The sequence below is a fragment of the Sceloporus undulatus genome, chromosome 2 (genome assembly GCF_019175285.1).
Source record: "Sceloporus undulatus isolate JIND9_A2432 ecotype Alabama chromosome 2, SceUnd_v1.1, whole genome shotgun sequence".
Classification (NCBI taxonomy): domain Eukaryota; kingdom Metazoa; phylum Chordata; class Lepidosauria; order Squamata; family Phrynosomatidae; genus Sceloporus; species Sceloporus undulatus.
The window spans coordinates 85,523,153-85,540,225 of NC_056523.1; the positions used below are offsets into that span (position 1 = coordinate 85,523,153).

General features: G+C 38.0%; 1 protein-coding gene across 7 annotated transcripts in view; it reads right to left on the reverse strand.

The window, feature by feature from the left end:
- SGCD (sarcoglycan delta) overlaps positions 1 to 17,073 on the reverse strand; it is a 719,570-nt gene that overhangs the window by 95,827 nt on the left and 606,670 nt on the right. For all 7 annotated transcript variants that reach the window (XM_042451267.1, XM_042451262.1, XM_042451266.1 and 4 more), the window contains one exon: positions 9,005 to 9,124. In XM_042451267.1, coding sequence (XP_042307201.1) covers positions 9,005 to 9,124 — 120 coding nt within the window. The remainder of the gene's footprint in view (positions 1 to 9,004; positions 9,125 to 17,073) is intronic.

Below are 17,073 nucleotides of genomic sequence, written 5' to 3' on the forward strand. Positions count from 1 at the left end.
CATGAACAGGTGATCTATGATAGTCTGGGAGGAATGGATATTGTATGGTAGGATTTGGAAAATCACATGATAGAATTATGATAATGGGGTTAAAATTAAAGGAAAAACAGATTAGATTAAGTGCTGTTCCACAAGGGCTGATGGATTTAACACAGACTGTTTAAAAACTTAAACAGTTATGAAAAATTTGATATGAAGATTGATGCAATAGATATGCAAAATTCTACATATGCACAATAGAAAAAACTCCCAGGAAATGTAATAATTTGTTTTATACATAAAAGCATTAGGGGTCTTAGCTTCACTGCAGAAATAATGCAATTTGACATAACTTTAACTGCCATGGCCCAATGCTATGGGATTCCGGGATACACATCCCAGGATTCCACAGAATGGAGCCATGACAGTTAAAGTGGTGTCAAACTGGATAATTTTGCAGTGCAGATTAGACCAGAGGTGTAATACTGAGAGCATTCTTTATGAACTGGCTTAAAATAAATGCGAATGTAATAACTATTTTAAAAAAAATCCTGAAAGAATGCTGAAACAACATAGGGAGTACAAATTCTTGCTGGAGGTGTTCAGAAAAAAGATGTAACTTTTCACTGAATAGTCCCAGAGAGTTTGTTAACCATTTTTGCAGATAAAAAAGAAAACACCATAAATTCTTTGGAGAGAATGAGAGGTCAGTTCAAAATGCTGAAAGAAGAAGCCCCAGAATACTTTTAAATGGCTGAGACGATTATAAGAAGAAATAATAACAACAACAAAATAAGATATTTTAATAAAGCAACTAAAATGAATCGGAAAATAATTTCATGTAATGTAAATGGACTAAATTTCTCAGAGGAAAGGGGAAAATGGCACAATGAGAGGCAGAAGATGAGCCTGCAAACAAGTGCATGATAAGATGGGCCAGAAATTTTGGGCACAATGTTCATAAGACTGCATGGTAAAAATGTGGTCCAAAGATATAAAATTTACTCTGTATAGTGATTTAAAATAAAATCTTGTAAAAATGATGTACAGATGGTATCTAATCCCAAATGAGGTGTGATAAATGTCTCTGAATGTTTCAGTCCAAGATATGGAGGGCTCTTTTTTCATATTTGGTGGACATGTAAGAAGGTCAAAAGTTACTGGTCTAGGGCTGGATTCACACTGCAGAAATAAGCCAGTTTGAGACTGCTTTATTTGCCATGGCTTAATGCTATCAAATTCTGGAAATTGTAGTTTCTTGTGGCACCAGAGCTCTCTGACACAGAGAAAACTACAGTTCCCAGGATTCCATAGCATTCAGTCATGGCAGTTAAAGAGGTGTTGTCAAACTGGAGTATTTCTGTAATGTGGACAGCCCCTAAGATTTATGTTAATTAAAAAAAAGAAATTAAAGTTAGATTTTGTATTGTCACCAGAAATATTTTTGTTAGCCATTATGGAGAAAACAACTGGAGAGTAAATACTTCTTTGATGACAACAGCAGCAAGAATATTGTTTGCTGAATCTTAGAAATTGATTGAAGCACCAACAATGACAGAATGGATTATTAAAATTGCTGAGTTGGTCCAATTGGCCAAATTAACATGGGTTCTGAAGGATAAGCCAACTGAAGACTTTTTGAAAGACTGGAAAATGTTGATGGGTTTTTCTAAGCAATAATCAGCCTAAAGATATAATAATTTTTGGTTATGGTGTTTAGTAATTGCAGTAGGATTATTTAGTTGGATCTGTAATGGCATAATAATCTTTTTTCATTTTCTTTTTTTCATTTTCATTAAAGTCCTAGGGGGGGAGCCATTATGTCTTTTTTCCCCTCTTTTTCTTCCCTTCTGTCTTTATTTTCTGAATGTATATTTACTTTGATTGTTCATGTTAAAAATTAATTTAAAAAAAAAACACTTTACAGCAGCATACATATATGTCTCACAACTGTGGTTTCACCTACCTTTTCATCATGCCTTCTGTCCAGTCTTGGCATGAATATTAGAAATACTGTAAGCTGGATTGTTCTGGGGAAATGAAAATCTTTCCTCAAATATAGAATAGTCTCTCCCCCCCCCCCAATATCACCACGTGGTGATATTTTAACATCACTTTAAGCCTCCACTAAGGCTCAGCAAGGTGACAGTGATCTGTCCATACCTCAAGTTTCATTGTTGTTGTTAACTGTCCTCAAGTTGATTTTGACCCATGGTGGCCCTGCTAATGAGACATGTCCAAGATCCCCTGTCCTCCACTGCTCTGCCCAACTACTACAAACTCATACTTGTCATCTATTCAATAGAGTCCATCTATCTCACATATGGCCTTCCTCTCTTTCTACTTCCCTCCACTTTTCCTAGAATTATTGTTTTATCCACTGAATCCTCCCTTCTCATGTTGTGTCCAAAATATGACAACCTGAGTTTTGTCATCTTGGCCTCCAGGGAGATTTCTGGCTTAATCTGCTCCAGGACCCATTTGTTTATCTTTTTTTGCTGTCCAGGGAATCATTAGCACTCTTGTGCAGCACCACATCAAATGAGTTGATTTTCCTCCTACCTCCTTCTTAACTGTCCAGCTTTCATATCTGTACATGGAAATAAGAAATACAATGGTTTCTATGATTCTAACCTTTGTACTTAGTTGTATATCCTTTAATTTTAGGATCTTCTCTACTTCTTTCATAGCTGCACTTTCCATTCTCAATCTTTTTATGATTTCCTCAAGTTACAGAAGCTTAAAACATTAGTACTGTATAAACAATAGTATAGTAACATAGTATTGCTTTGCACATATCATCAAATTATTATCCAATAACTACAGACAATAACCAATACACATAAAGTACTGTATAGCCTAGTTTTACTGGATCTAAATAGAGGATGAAGCAACTTGATTTGAAAAGATCTTCTTTTGTCATTTTGGTGCATAGATGAAGAGACAAGTTGATGTTCAGTTCAGAAAGCAGCTTCTTTGTTCAGCTGTGGGTTCTATTATTCCAGAAAAGACAGATAATGCTGTAGCTAAGTTATGATAGTTCTTAAGCATAAATACCTCTTTTGTTTATGGTCATCATGTTATAACTTTTGGGAGTAGTAACGGTAACATGTTGGCTACAGTCAATTTAAAAGGCTAAATTAAGCATTTGACGATGGTTTAATTTCTCAGGAAACTCATGCTAATTTAAATTGCTCTACATTTAATTAAAATGCTTTTGTATAGTGATAATAATGTAACTCTGCTAATTACTATCAAGTGGCATCTAGAGGGCATATTTAAAAACTAATCTGGAGAATAAATAGAGCTAATTAGTAGCTAAAATAATGGTTTATGATTCCACTTTGTTTATAAGTGCTATAATGTTCACATATAATGTTTCATTAAATGAAGTTGATAATTAATGTATATCAAAGTTATTTCCCCCATTTATTTTATTATAGCATATCTTGGATACAACTTTCTCTTCACATGATTTGCATGTGTTTCATTTTCAAGGCATTTAAAGAGAAAAAGCAGAAGATGGCTTTATCAACAACATGACTCAGAAATGTAATCTGGAGAACATCACAATTAAGAAATCTTTTTTCTACCCTAAAAGCAAACTGCAGTGGCTCAATAATGCTTATCTAGGTTATTGGGGGAGGGTGTAACCTATCATCAAAAGTAGAGTACAGCCAGTTTGGGATGTCTGTAGTGTTAAGTGTTACTGATGTGCCATTTCTATTGGGAGAAGCAGTTGACCTCAGTAGTGGCTAATGACATCTATGCCATTGGGACTGTGTTATAATCCTAAATTTAAAAAAGCTATCTAAACTGCTGGATCATTTTGTTGTAGTTTTGTGTGCCTTCAAGTGGTTTATGACTTATGGAGACCTTAAAGCCATGATGGGGAACCTATGGCACATGTGCCAGAGATGGCACGGAACACCATTTGGCCCAGCACCCAGCACTGTTGGGTGCCACTGTTCCTCCTCATCCCAGACCTTTCTTGGCCCCCAGCTGTCTCTCCAGACACAGCTGGAAACCAGGAAAGGTGTGAGGGGAGAAGCCCCACCCCAGAAATCTTGCCCCCAGAGGGTGGAAGTTCTGCCCCCAGCACCAGGTAACACCAGGTGCCAGGAAAACTTTTACTTGGGGCATCACTGCCTTAAACCAAACCTATTAGGAAGGGTTTTTGTTTTTTGGCAAGAAGTTTTTAGAGAGGGTTTGTCATTGTCTTCTACTGAGGCCAAGAAACAAGGTCACCCACTCTGCTCAGTAGGAATTTGAACTCTGGACACCCGGAGTCCTAGTCCAACACTCAAACTACTGTACTATGTTGGCTCTCTGCTGAACCCTATCCCTCTAAATCCTCCAAATTTTAAACAATTTATGCATAGTGCTGTTGGGTGAGCCCCTAAATGCCCTAAACACACCTGGTCCCATCTCATCTTGGAAGCTGAGCATGGCCATACCTGGTTAGTACTTGTATGGGAGACTGCCAATGAATACCAGGTGCTGTAGATTGCATTTCAGAGGAAGAAATAAGCAAAATCACCTCTGAGTATTCTTTGCCTAAGAAAACCCTAATGAAATCCAAGGAGTCACCATAAGTTGACAGGTCACTTGAAGGCATGCACACACATGAACGCACACACACACAGACACAATGCAAAACAGGGTGGGTGGGTTACTGAACCCTACCCCCCAAAATATTCAACACTTTGTAAAGCTACTTTAACATTTGGACTAGCACCCAGAGTGGATTCAAAGACCATCTGACCTGGGCACCACCAACTTCCAGAGATCATTGTTGTTAATTCAGTATAGCCCTATCCTTCCTCATGAAAGCTTGGATAATTTTGACCAGTGCTACACACAACCATTGGAGATTTACAGGGCACACTAGTGTTTTCTGCAACAAACACATGACAGCAAGCACAGGCCCAAAACATCTGAGGCAAATACATGTGTCTTTAAACATCTATGCTCACATATTTTGGACACCTGGAACACTCAGTGAAGGATTTCCTTTTGTATTTCCACCTGTTTTGCTTGGGGGCCAATGAAAAAGCCAACCATTTACACTTCTTCACACATGATAGTTGTTTACTCTTTTTATTGGCAAGTGATTGACTGTTCTGAAAAACAATTTTTAGCCACAAACACTGAACATCCAGGCATATTTTAGTCCCACACAAATCAATGGGACCTCAAAACCATAGGAAGGCAGCGATGATCAGAATCGACAGTTATATCTGGATAAAGTCTTTATACAATTAAAACAAATAACTGATTAAATTTTCTATTTTAAAATCTATACTTAATGGATTAAACAATTAATGTTCTTAATCTGTTGCTTAATATGGTTCAACTTTCTATAAATATACAGGATTTCAAAGCTACAAATGAAATATAGAGTCTTTAGCCATCTCCTAGTGAGGAGTCCAGAAAATGCACAGCCCAAAGCCATGGTGCAAGCAGACTGGATGACATCCAGCCCACTCAGTACCAGAACCCTTACCCCAGATTTCAAGAATTCTCACATTACTCCAGATCTTAGGGAAGAACCAGTCTTCTGTTCTGAGACCTGTCCTGCTGAGCTGCCTGGCAAGTCCATTGCTGCCACCAGTCATTCACTCTATAAAGTTAAAACAATGTGTCCAGCCATGTAACAGTCACTGGGCACCTTGTTCTGACTCCGGACCCAAACAATCTGTGGTAATCCAGCTTCAGAATGGAGGACTTTGTGATGGAGGTGGTTTGGGGCAGTTCCAGAGGCAGAATAGTCTGAGCTGCCCTGCTCTAGTGAAGACATGGCCTCTATTAGTTTCTTTTAAATTTATTAACCGCCTATATAAATGTAGCTAATGAATTAAAGTTGAAGGAAGACTTTTTGGAGCAACAGATATCTCAGCAGTTTAATCTTTGCTTTAGATACTTAGAAGTGGCAAAGTAAGAAGTTTTTGAAGCCACACAGGCTTGATACATTAGCCCTATGAGTATTAACAAATTGTCCACTCTCCTGGATGGGTAGGTTCTCTAGTTTTGGGGTATGATATATGCTTTATGTGCATATGGTCATAATCTCAGCCCCATTCCAACTCCAGTTGAAATGATACAAGTGACTGGGAAAATGTCAAACAAAGGCCTTAGGAAGACGCCACTCACTGTTGTAGACCAGGGATTTGCAAAGTGGAGATGTTGTTGGACTGCGTTCTCCATTAGCCCTAGCCAGTGCTACTAGTAGTGAGGGATAATGGGATTTGCAGGACCACAACAAAGCTTGGAAATAATGAGTTACAAGCAATGTAGTTACCTGTAATTAGCTACTGGGGAGGAGGGTTGATGAGTGTCTAGACAGAGGGAAGTAACAGTGGCCTGTTACACACAGCCAAAATAAAGCTGCTTCGAGTCACAGTGGAGGTATGGTGTTTCAATTATGCATGCGTCCTAAGAGTCCAGAAACCACACCAAATCCACGCTCCAGTCCTTAGGGCTGGAGTGTGGCTTTGGTGTGACTTCTGGACTCTTAGGACGTATGCATCATTGAAACACCATACCTCCACTGTGACTCGAAGCAGCTTTATTTTGGCTGTCTGTAACAGGTCAGTATCACTCTATTCTGATTTGTGTCCAGATCTGGGATTCACAATTCAAAAGGATATTGGCAAACTAAAAGACATCTAGAGCAGGACAATCAAAATGGTGAAAGGTCTGGAAACCATGTCTTATGTGGAGCGACTGAGGGAGGTGGGTATATTTAGCTTGGATAAGAGAAGATGAAGAGGTGGGATCATAGCCATGTTTAAATATTTGAAGGGATGTCATACTGAGGATGGAGCAAGCTTGTTTTCTCCTGCTCTAGAGACTAGGACAAGAAGCAATGGATTCAAACTACAAGAAAACAGATTCCATCTAAGCATTAGGAAGAACATCCTGAGCTGTTCAACAGTGGAATATGCTGTCTCAGAGTATGGTGGAATCTCCTTTTTTGGAGGTATTTAAACAGAGGCTGGATATCTATCCATCAGGAGTGCTTTGATTGTGTCTTCATGCCTGACAAAATGGGGCTAGAGACTGGATGGCCCTTGGGGTCTCTTTCAGTTCTATGATACTATGATTTTATGAGTTCTATACATGGGAAAGAGACTTTGAAATAAATCATACCTACAACATCATTAAAATCTGTGGTGTCTTGCTGTCGACTGCAGTAGCATGTGGCTTATACCCCAAATCTGTTCCTATGTGCATCCCCTCCTCCAAAAAAGGATTAAACTGTTTAATGTCCTGCACAGATGGCAGCTTGAAGAACAAACTATGCCTTATTTTTTCATTTTTTTTAAGCCCTAATTTTCAGATCTTCTAAACAATGTTTTCCTTCATGTTCCTTGCAAGTTGTTGTCAGTGCTAGGAAAAATCTTTAAGAATTCAAAGAAAAAAGAGACAGACTTATTGCTTTTTTCACTTTAAGGCAGCAGAGCTGCTTTAGAGAACAAACTTCCTGATCAAGCTTTGAAAAAGTACAAAGGGAAGGCAGTCATTATCATTAACAAGATTAAAAGTGGCCACATGCCCAATAACTGCTGCTCCAACCTCTCCAAAAGAACTTTCATGCCAGATTGCAGCCTCACGCTTCCCCTGTTGCAACAAGGACACCTAAGGCAACAACAAGAACAGGTCAAGATTGTTTACATAGCTAGCAGACAGTGGCACCTGGACTTTGCCAATGCTAAAACAAAGTGATTAGCAGAATTGTGTATTTTTTCTGGACTAATTGGACTATGTGAAGACCAAGACAAGACTAAAGAAATATGGCACATACCAAGCATCAAGGAGATCCTGTCAGTTCTATTAAAAACCCCATGTAACTTATGATGTCTTTGTCACTTTTCTCCTCTGATGTATTTGCTTAAGATACACAAAACCTTGAGAAAGACACTCTACTGCAAGCATGAATAAAAATGGCACAAGAACTGGGGAAATATCCCTTTATGTTCCATAGACTAAGAGATGGCATAAAATAAACATATAAATATATATTTCTAAAACACTGCTGTCTACAGAACAGCAATTTAACTAAACAACAGACAAATCTATGTGATCAGTGTAGGCTGAAAGCGAAGCACCTGCAATTTGTGGATTACTCCACTTCAGAAGTGACTAAAAAAACATGCTAAGAGAAACAATTTGAAACATACACCTTTGTCAAACTTTTAGGAAAGGTATTAAATATAACTCTCCATCCCTTTCTGCCTTGTGGACTATGAGTGAGAGCCAATTGAGGGATTTTTTTCTTGTTGCTTTTAGCAGAAAAAAATTATGCTAAGATTGTAGATTTGTACTGTTTAACCAGCCAGAAGTACTAGAGGACCCTGATGACTGAAGGCCCCCATATAAAAAACAACTGAAGCCTCAAATGCTTGGCTGCCACTGTGCTTGAAATGAGGTTCAGACATAATGCAAGATGTTCATTTCCCCCAGTCACAACACATGACATCAGTAAGATATACATGCAACTGCCTGGGTAAGAAAGTGGCTTGGTGAGGGTACACAATTTTAAGTGGACAAAGGGCAGCAAACAAAAAAATAGCTGTATCTTTTAATCACCCACCTGTTCTCCAAAATGCCTTTTAATTGCAAATACAAGCACACAACTATGTGGACCATGAACTTTGATCTAGATAAAAAATAATAATCTACAAGACACTGGCCACTGTGCATCTCATGTCAAGGAAGTGCATTTTATTTGAAGTTATCCTTTTTCATATTCCTCTGCCAATCTTTCTAATAATCCAACAAATTATGATGTGATGGATGGTGTATCTTCTCTTAGGAATTTGTGCCAGTTCTGAAGGTCATGAAAATATAAAGCTGCAAATCCAATGAATAATCAAAAACATTCAACAAATTCTTCTTTGAAGTCAAATGGAATAGCAGCTACAAGGTTTTCCAAATGTACCACAATGGAGATCAGAAACCTAAAACACTTCCAAAAAGTAATTATGCTTATAATGAGAGAAGCTTTGTTGAATTTATTTACCTGAAACTTTCAGTCTTTCTGCTCCAACTACTACTTCATTGTCATCTGCAGAAAACAACACTTTCCCCTTGGTGGTTAGCACTTGAAATTTTTGGCTGTATGCTTCCACTGCTTTGGGACCTAAAAAGAAGAAAGAAAATTTAGTGGTCTTTTTGACTGAAAAAACTGCTGAAAATAGTATGTTGTTATTGATGCTGTTGCATGCCATCAAGTCATTTCCGAGTTATGTTGACCCTAAAACCTATCACAGGGTTTTCTTGGCAGAATTTCTTCAGAAGGGCTTTTCCCTTGCCTTCCTCTGAGGCTGAGAGCATGTGACTTGCCCTTGGTCACCCAGTGGGTTTCCATGACCAAGCAGGGATTAGAACTCTGATCTCCCACTGTCCTCATCCAACTCTAAACTCTACATCATGCTGATTCTCAAATCATATATTACAATAACTTTAGAGAATTTGACAAACAAAAATGCAGGAAGGAGGTTATGCTAATAATTCTGTATACATTATGTCAATTGAGAGGCTAATGTATATGCCTCTTCTCTTCTTCAGCATTTCTTCTTATCAAATACCAGACAAGCCCTTTGTTTGCTTGTTTGTTTGTTTGAACTCCATTACTCACATCTGGCCATATTTCTAATAGCACAAATTTTGGATATTCTTGGCCATCAGACCAAATTATGTAAATCAGGTACAGCCTACTTCCATATTTATCTTTTTTTCCTGTAACATACTGGGCAGGATTGGGAAATAGAGAGATGAAAGTGGTCTAAGGGGCAAAACAGCCCCCCCCCCCGGGGCAGTTTGAAGCCGCCCCTAAAAAGCCGGATTAGGGCCACAGCAACTTCATGCCGCAGCCCCAATCTGCCTTTTTGCCAGCCCAAAAAGAAGCAGCAAAGAGCTGCTCCTTTTTGCCTTGGAAAAAAGCCAGCTTTTCTGCCCTGCCACAGATGAAAGCTGACTTTCAGGCACTCTGGTGGCATGTGGCCCAGAAGCTCTCCCATTTATGGGCAGCCAGGCAGCATGAAGCCAGCTTCTGGGCAGCTTCAGAGCATGCAGCATCAAAACACCGTACTCTGAAGCCACCTGGATAGCAGTGCAAAGGGGCAGTCTGTTTTAACCCTAGGTCTGTAAGGGTTGTCTGAAAGCCTCTGTTTAAAGACCTCTAAAGGAGGAGACTCCACTACACTCCAAGGGAGTTTGTTCCACTGTCGAACAGCCCTTACTGTCAGGAAGTTCCTCCTAATGTTGAGGTGGAATCTCTTTCCCTGTAGCTTGCATCCATTGTTCTGGGTCCTGTTCTCTGGAGCAGCAGAAAACAAGTTTGCTCCCTCCTCAATATGACATCCCTTCAAGTATTTAAACAGGGCTATCTTAACCTTCTCTTCTCAAGGCTAAACATCCCCAGCTCCTGAAGTCGTTCCTCATAGGACATGGTTTCCAGACTTCAGATTTCTGAAACCAGATTTCAGTAAGGCCTTTGACAAAACCCCCATGACATGGTCCCCCAAGATATCCTTTCACAAAAGCTAGTAAAATGTGGGTTAGACAATGAGATTTTTAGGTGGATTTGTAATTGGTTGATCAACTAAACACAAAGGGTACTCAGCAATGGCTCCTCATCATGGAAAAAAGTGACTAGCAGGGTGCCACAGGATTCTGTCCTGGGCACAGTGCTATTCAAAATTTTTATCAATTCTTGGTTAATGAAACAGAGGAACAGAAGAATGAAGTTGCCAAGCTGGAGCATATCCAAATGACAGTGACCAAAATGGTGAAAGCTCTGGAAACCATAGCCTCTGAGGAGAGCTGGGTATGTTTAGCCAGGGTAAGAGAAGGTTAAGAGGTGACATAATAATCATGTTTAAATATCTGAAGGGATGTCACAGTAATGATGGAGCAAGCTTGCTTTCTGCTGCTCCACATACTAGGACAGGGGTAGGCAACCTGCTGCCCGTGGGCCGGATGCGGCCTGGCGAGGCCTTGGGATCGGCCCCAGCCCGGTCCTGCCGCCGATTGCCGCCGGGGCCTTTGGGGGGCAATTGTCTATAGAAGCCTCAGAAACATGCATTTATCTTAACATTTTTTTAAAAATCAGCAAATTTTTTCACATGTCCTCCATTTTTTATTTAAAACTGCCCTCCATTTGAAAATTTTGTCCTACATTTGTCCCAGTTTATTTATTTATTTATTTAATTTATAAAAAATTATTTAATTATTTATTTTTTGGCTTCGGCCCCCCCCAGTTGTCTGAGGGACAGCTACCTGGCCCCCGGCTCAAAAGGGTTGCCTACCCCTGTTGTATACTCTCACTACCATGGTAAAGGTAAAGATAATATATGGTTGTGGACTTTTAAATGGCATAAAGTTCAATGGGACAAAAGTCTGATCAGTGCAATGACCTGGTATGTAAAACATACATGTAATGGAAGATGAGTTTGTGCCTTAGCCGCAACCTGCATACCACAGATCTCAAATATGCACTTGGGATTGTGGTTCCTTTCTACACAACTCCTGAAACAAAAATGTTGCAGTCTCAAATAGCTATATAAGCAATAGAATGTGTATATTATTTATTCAAGTCAATTATTTATCACCTCTTGAGCCACTAGGCACTAGACTGGATGGCCCTTGTGGTCTCTTCCAACTCTATGAGTCTATAAAAAAAAAGCATTCTTCAAAAGAAATATGGCCACATAACTTTTGCAAAAAACTGTATTTGGAGCACTGATAGAAATTCCAAAGGCAAACCTTATGGCAGGGTTAGGCAAAGTACAGCCTTCATTACTTTAGCAACCCAAAATGTTTTTGTTTGACAGAGAAAAACCCATTGCACACCCTAGGGCTGGGTTGCTAGAATCTTTCATAAGAGGTTACTGGGGATGCCATGAGAGATTGTGATTGGGGAAAAAAATTTTTGTTTAAGCTGTAGATATATTTTTTATACATGTGTTCCCTGAGACCTAAAAATATTTCAACGGTATAGGTAAAGGTAACAAAAAAAATCAAGAAAGGCTGTTCCAAAGGATGTGAGGAAGAATTTCACCATGCACTCCAAACCACAGAACTGATAGGGACCTCTCTTCACATCTGGTTTTTAAATGAGCCCCCCCCCCCCCGAGATCAAGGAGCTAAAATAGATAAGGGGCCAAACCATATGAAGCAACTCTCCCTTGGACATGAGGATTTTTTTTTAAAAAAAAAATGTGCATGTCAAGGGATAGGGATACCTGGGAGGATATGTGCAGCCTTCAAAGCTCTGAAACTTGCCCACCATATCTTACAATTTGGGTAGTCACCTTGCTTTCTGTAAATGGATGGGTACCTTCTATGCTTTGGGATTCTGATCCCGGAGGAAGGCCCATTTCCAGAATGTTAGGAGAGACAAGTTTTTCTGTTTTCTTCCATCTTAGTTCCTCTTCCCATCTTGTTCAAGAGCTTCTCAGAAAGGAATGGAAAAGAGTTGCTTTCTTTTCTTTTAGCATGAATGTCAACATTTTATATGTGATATCAATAAATTAGTCTTCCTCAACAACACAAAGGAGTTTATCACACAGGGGAAATCCTGTGGAAAAACAAGGGTTAAAATTGGAAAAAACCCACAATAGCAGGTTGATTTTCACACAGTCATTGCTAAACTAATGTTAACCCAGACAGAAAGTGGAAGGAAATATTTTTTTTTTTAAAATTTAAGGACTGGGAAAAGAATATCTTGAACTTTGTATGGAGAGGAAAAAGATCAAGAATACACAAAAAGATCTTAATAAAACCAAAGTTATTAGGAGGCTGTGCGTTACCCGATCTTAAATTATATTATAGGGCATGCTGTATGACTTGGATTCAAGAATGGATAAATTTAGAGAAGAGAAATCTATTAAACTTAGAAGCCGTCAACTTAAGATTTGGTTGGCATGCTTACATATGGTACAGCAAAGATAAAATAAACAAAGACTTCCATAATCATTCTATCAGGAAGGCCCTATTTCAAACATGGGTAAAGATTAAGGGAAAATTTTATTTAGGAATACCTAACTGGATATCCACGCAGGAGGCATTTTTCGGAAGATGGGAGGGGAACCCTAATTGGGTTAGATATAAAGACTTAATAAAAATGGGGCCCAATAACATGATAAAATTTATCTCAAGAGAAGATCTAATTGCTAAAGGAAAAAATATGAGTTGGTTTGGATATTATCAGATCAGGCAAAGGTTCAAGGAAGACGCTCAAAAAGAAGGATTTGAAAAAGAACCAAATGATCTAGATAAAATTTTAGGAACAAAGGAAAAAGGGAAAATCGCGAAACTATATAATTTGTTTTTGACTAGGGAATTGGAGCAGGATACTGTATCCACCCATATGATAACTTGGGCCTCTGAAATAGGTCATGAAATACCTCTTGAACACTGGGAAATTGCCTGGGAAAGGTCTAATAAATTCACAATTTCACAGGAATTAAAAGAAAACTGTATGAAGGTCACTAATAGGTGGTACTATACGCCCGCAAGAATTGCAAAAATATACAAACGGATAACAAATGCTGGAAATGCCAAAAGGAAAAAGGGACATACTTTCATATGTGGTGGGCCTGCCCGATAATTAAAAGATATTGGTTAAAAATTCATAAAAACATTAAACAAATTTTTAATATTGATTTTCCGCTTATACCAGAAGTGTATTTATTGAACATGACTTCATTTGTGGATACGGTAAATAAATAAAAAAAAAAACATTGGAGAATATTATTGAACTTAATTACTTGTGCTAGAATCCTTTTGGCAAAAAATTGGAAACTACTCTATGTACCTACTATAGATGAATGGTTGCTAAGGGTTTTAGAGGTTAAAGATATGGATTGTGCTACGTCAACATACAATGAGAATCCCATGGAAAAAATGGAAAGAGATAAGGAATGGGACCCTATCTGGAACTATATGAAAAGAAAATGGGATGTGGAGCTATGAGGAAATTATATAACATAATAGATATATAGGGGTATGCATGTATGTATAAGCATATACGTCTACATAAGTGTGTGGAAGAGCGTACAGATTTTTATACGTACGGGTAGATATTAGTAATTGAGGGAGTCTTTGGGCAAACATTTGTAGTTATGTGGATGTATATGTAAATAAAATTATCCGTAAATGAAGGGATTTTCATTTGTGAGAAATGGTAGTAATGTAAGGTTTAATACTAAAAAGAAAGATATGCAAGATAAAACAAGGATAGAAGACAGAATGAAAAGATATTTCTTTAACGCTCGGAAGGAAGGTTTTCTTAGTGTATTTGATTATCGTTCTGAAAACTGTTGAAGAACATGGACAAATGTACATGGATGTGGAATATGATTCAATGATGTATAGATTGAACTATGTTTTGCTTTGGCTTATTTTGAATATATTTAATAAAGATTATGAAAAAAAAAAGAAAGAAAGTGGAAGGAAAGTAAACAAAAGCCACTCCTTTTTACTTTTGGAAAATCCCAAAAGTAAAAAGGAGTAGCTTTTCTTTATTTTCTATTTGGGTTAACACAAGTTTAACAATGACATGTGTGAAAATTAACGCGCTTTTGCGAGTTTTTTTTACTACCTTTTAAATCCTGTTTTTGCATGCTATTTCTCCCATGTGATAAACTTCCCAGTTAATTATCATGTCATACCTCCAACATTTCACAGATGAAATCTGGAACACTGGCTGTGGCTAAGCTGGCCAACGTTATTAATGATGAAGAACAGACAAGCTAGGAGAGGCTGCAGCAGGCTTGGGTTTTTGTTTGTTTGTTTTGTTTGTTTCGTTAGAGTTTAATGGGAAGGGCAAAATTCTGCCCTCTCTTCTCCTCTCCCACTTTTTAATTCTACTTTGAACTCAGTTTTCAGCACTTAATGTGAGCCAAGAAAAAAGGAAGAAAGTGAGAGGAGGAGAGAAAACCTGGGACATTTTAAAAGCAGCTGGAAAAGTAGGATGATAGAAGATTAAGAGAGAATGCCCCTGCCAAATTGGGATGATTGGAGAATACCTCATATTTATTGTTGTTCCAGGTAGAGAATTCAATTATACAATAGAAAGAGTGTTATTTTCACAGAATTTGACCCAAAAATTGATTAGTCAGAAAAATAAATTTATGGAAAAGCTACAGATATGAGAACAGATTTTAGCCAAATACTGTATTATTAACTTGAAAAATGAAAGATAGTGAAATTATGAGCATAGGAGTTTGTTGTCCTGGCTTTAGTACATACTGAAGACAAGAAAAAATGGTTCTGTGCTCTATTAAAAGTCCTGCAACAAAAAATTAGCAACTGTCTGTATTCACCTATCAATGTACCATATGTAGATTTAACTAGCAGCAAAATCTTTTTAAAGCTATGTCATTAATCTCATGCTTAATGCCCCTGCTTCAATACATCTTCCAGAAGTTGATATATTTAAGCATATGCACACCATATTATCATATGTGAAGTAACCTTTGCCTCCAAGTGATATGTCATACATTCATCTTTTTTATCTCCTGCAGATTAGGATTCTGAGCAAACACAGAAGGAAGGAAAGTAAGATACCCCAAGACAAAGACGCCTGCCTAGTCCAAAAGATTTAGTGAGTCAATTCAATCTGCTCAAGACAGACTCCATGCCCATTTAATTTAAGAGATTTGTAAGGACTGGGAGAAAATCTGCCATTTATACCCTCTGTGCTTTCACATGGATGGCATTCCCTTATAGCTATCAACTGCTCCCTCAAATGGGTCCCAATTTAGATGCAGTTTTAAAAGATTCCTGTAACCAATCTCATAGGTTTACCACACTTTTCATACATCTTTTCTCTCGGATGTAAGCTACCATGTTTTCCATTCTACTAAATAAAACTAGAAATGAGACAGCAGAGAAGTATCTAGGTGAGCAGACAGGCTACAGGGCTCCAAAGCAGTAGAGAGTGGTAGGAAATGAGCAGAAGCTGAATTGAAGGAGTATAATGTCACACCATGCTTGTCACTACCGCCATGAATAGAATACAGTATTTGGATTAGGGTGAGGGGGATAGAAGACCATTGAAATTGTTATTAATACCTTTTTTCTGAGATGTTACGTAACATGTTCAAATAGCACATCACAAAAAATGCTGACCAAAAATAGTAAATTATTTAACTATTTCTGAACCAGGAAACTATCTAGATTAGAGGTTTTCAACCTTGAATCCTCCAACTGTTTTGTACTTCTATTCCCAGAAGCCTCCATCAGTATGAGCAATGATGACAGTCTTGAAAGTCCAAAACCTTGAAACTCAACAAGGTTGAGATCCACTGATCTAGAAAGATAATTGGACCACTGTGTGGTAAAATGGACTAAAGATTTGGTAAAGGATGATAATGAGATTGCAGAACTGCTGGATGATGATTTTTTTTTTAACATCACTCTTCACTGTGGGAATGTTGAACTGAATTATAGGAATAAGTCTGATATGAAGCAGATTGTGCTAAAATGTGAAGCAAATACTATGCTTTACTAATAAATTAAAAAGTAATAAAACAATGGGCCCACCATAACGTAAGGCACCATGAAATATAGGAATAGTTCCATCATCTCTATATGAAAACAAATACAGGTTGAGTCTTCCTTATCCAAAATACTTGGGATCAAAAAATGTTTGGGATTTCATATTTTTTCAGATTTTGGTATATTTGCATATGCATAATGAGATATCTTGGACAAGGGACCCAAGTCCAAACATGAAATTCATTTATATTTCATATAACCCTCAGGCTTCTCTTCACCATGCTAAACATTACCAACTCCCTCAACCTTTCCTTATATATTTCATTCTCACTACCTCTTGTTATTATTGCTGCCAACCTGCTCCAACTTGTCTGTATCCTTCCGAAAATGAAGCACCTAGAAATGAATGTAGTACTCTGCATGAGACCTGACTAATGCATAATATAGTGATACTTTCCTTGACTTGGAAACTATGATTCAGTTAATGCAGACTAAAACATTAAACACCTTCTTTGCTGCAGCATCACACCGCTGGCTCATATTCAATTTACGATCAACAATAATACCAAGGCCCTTTTCACA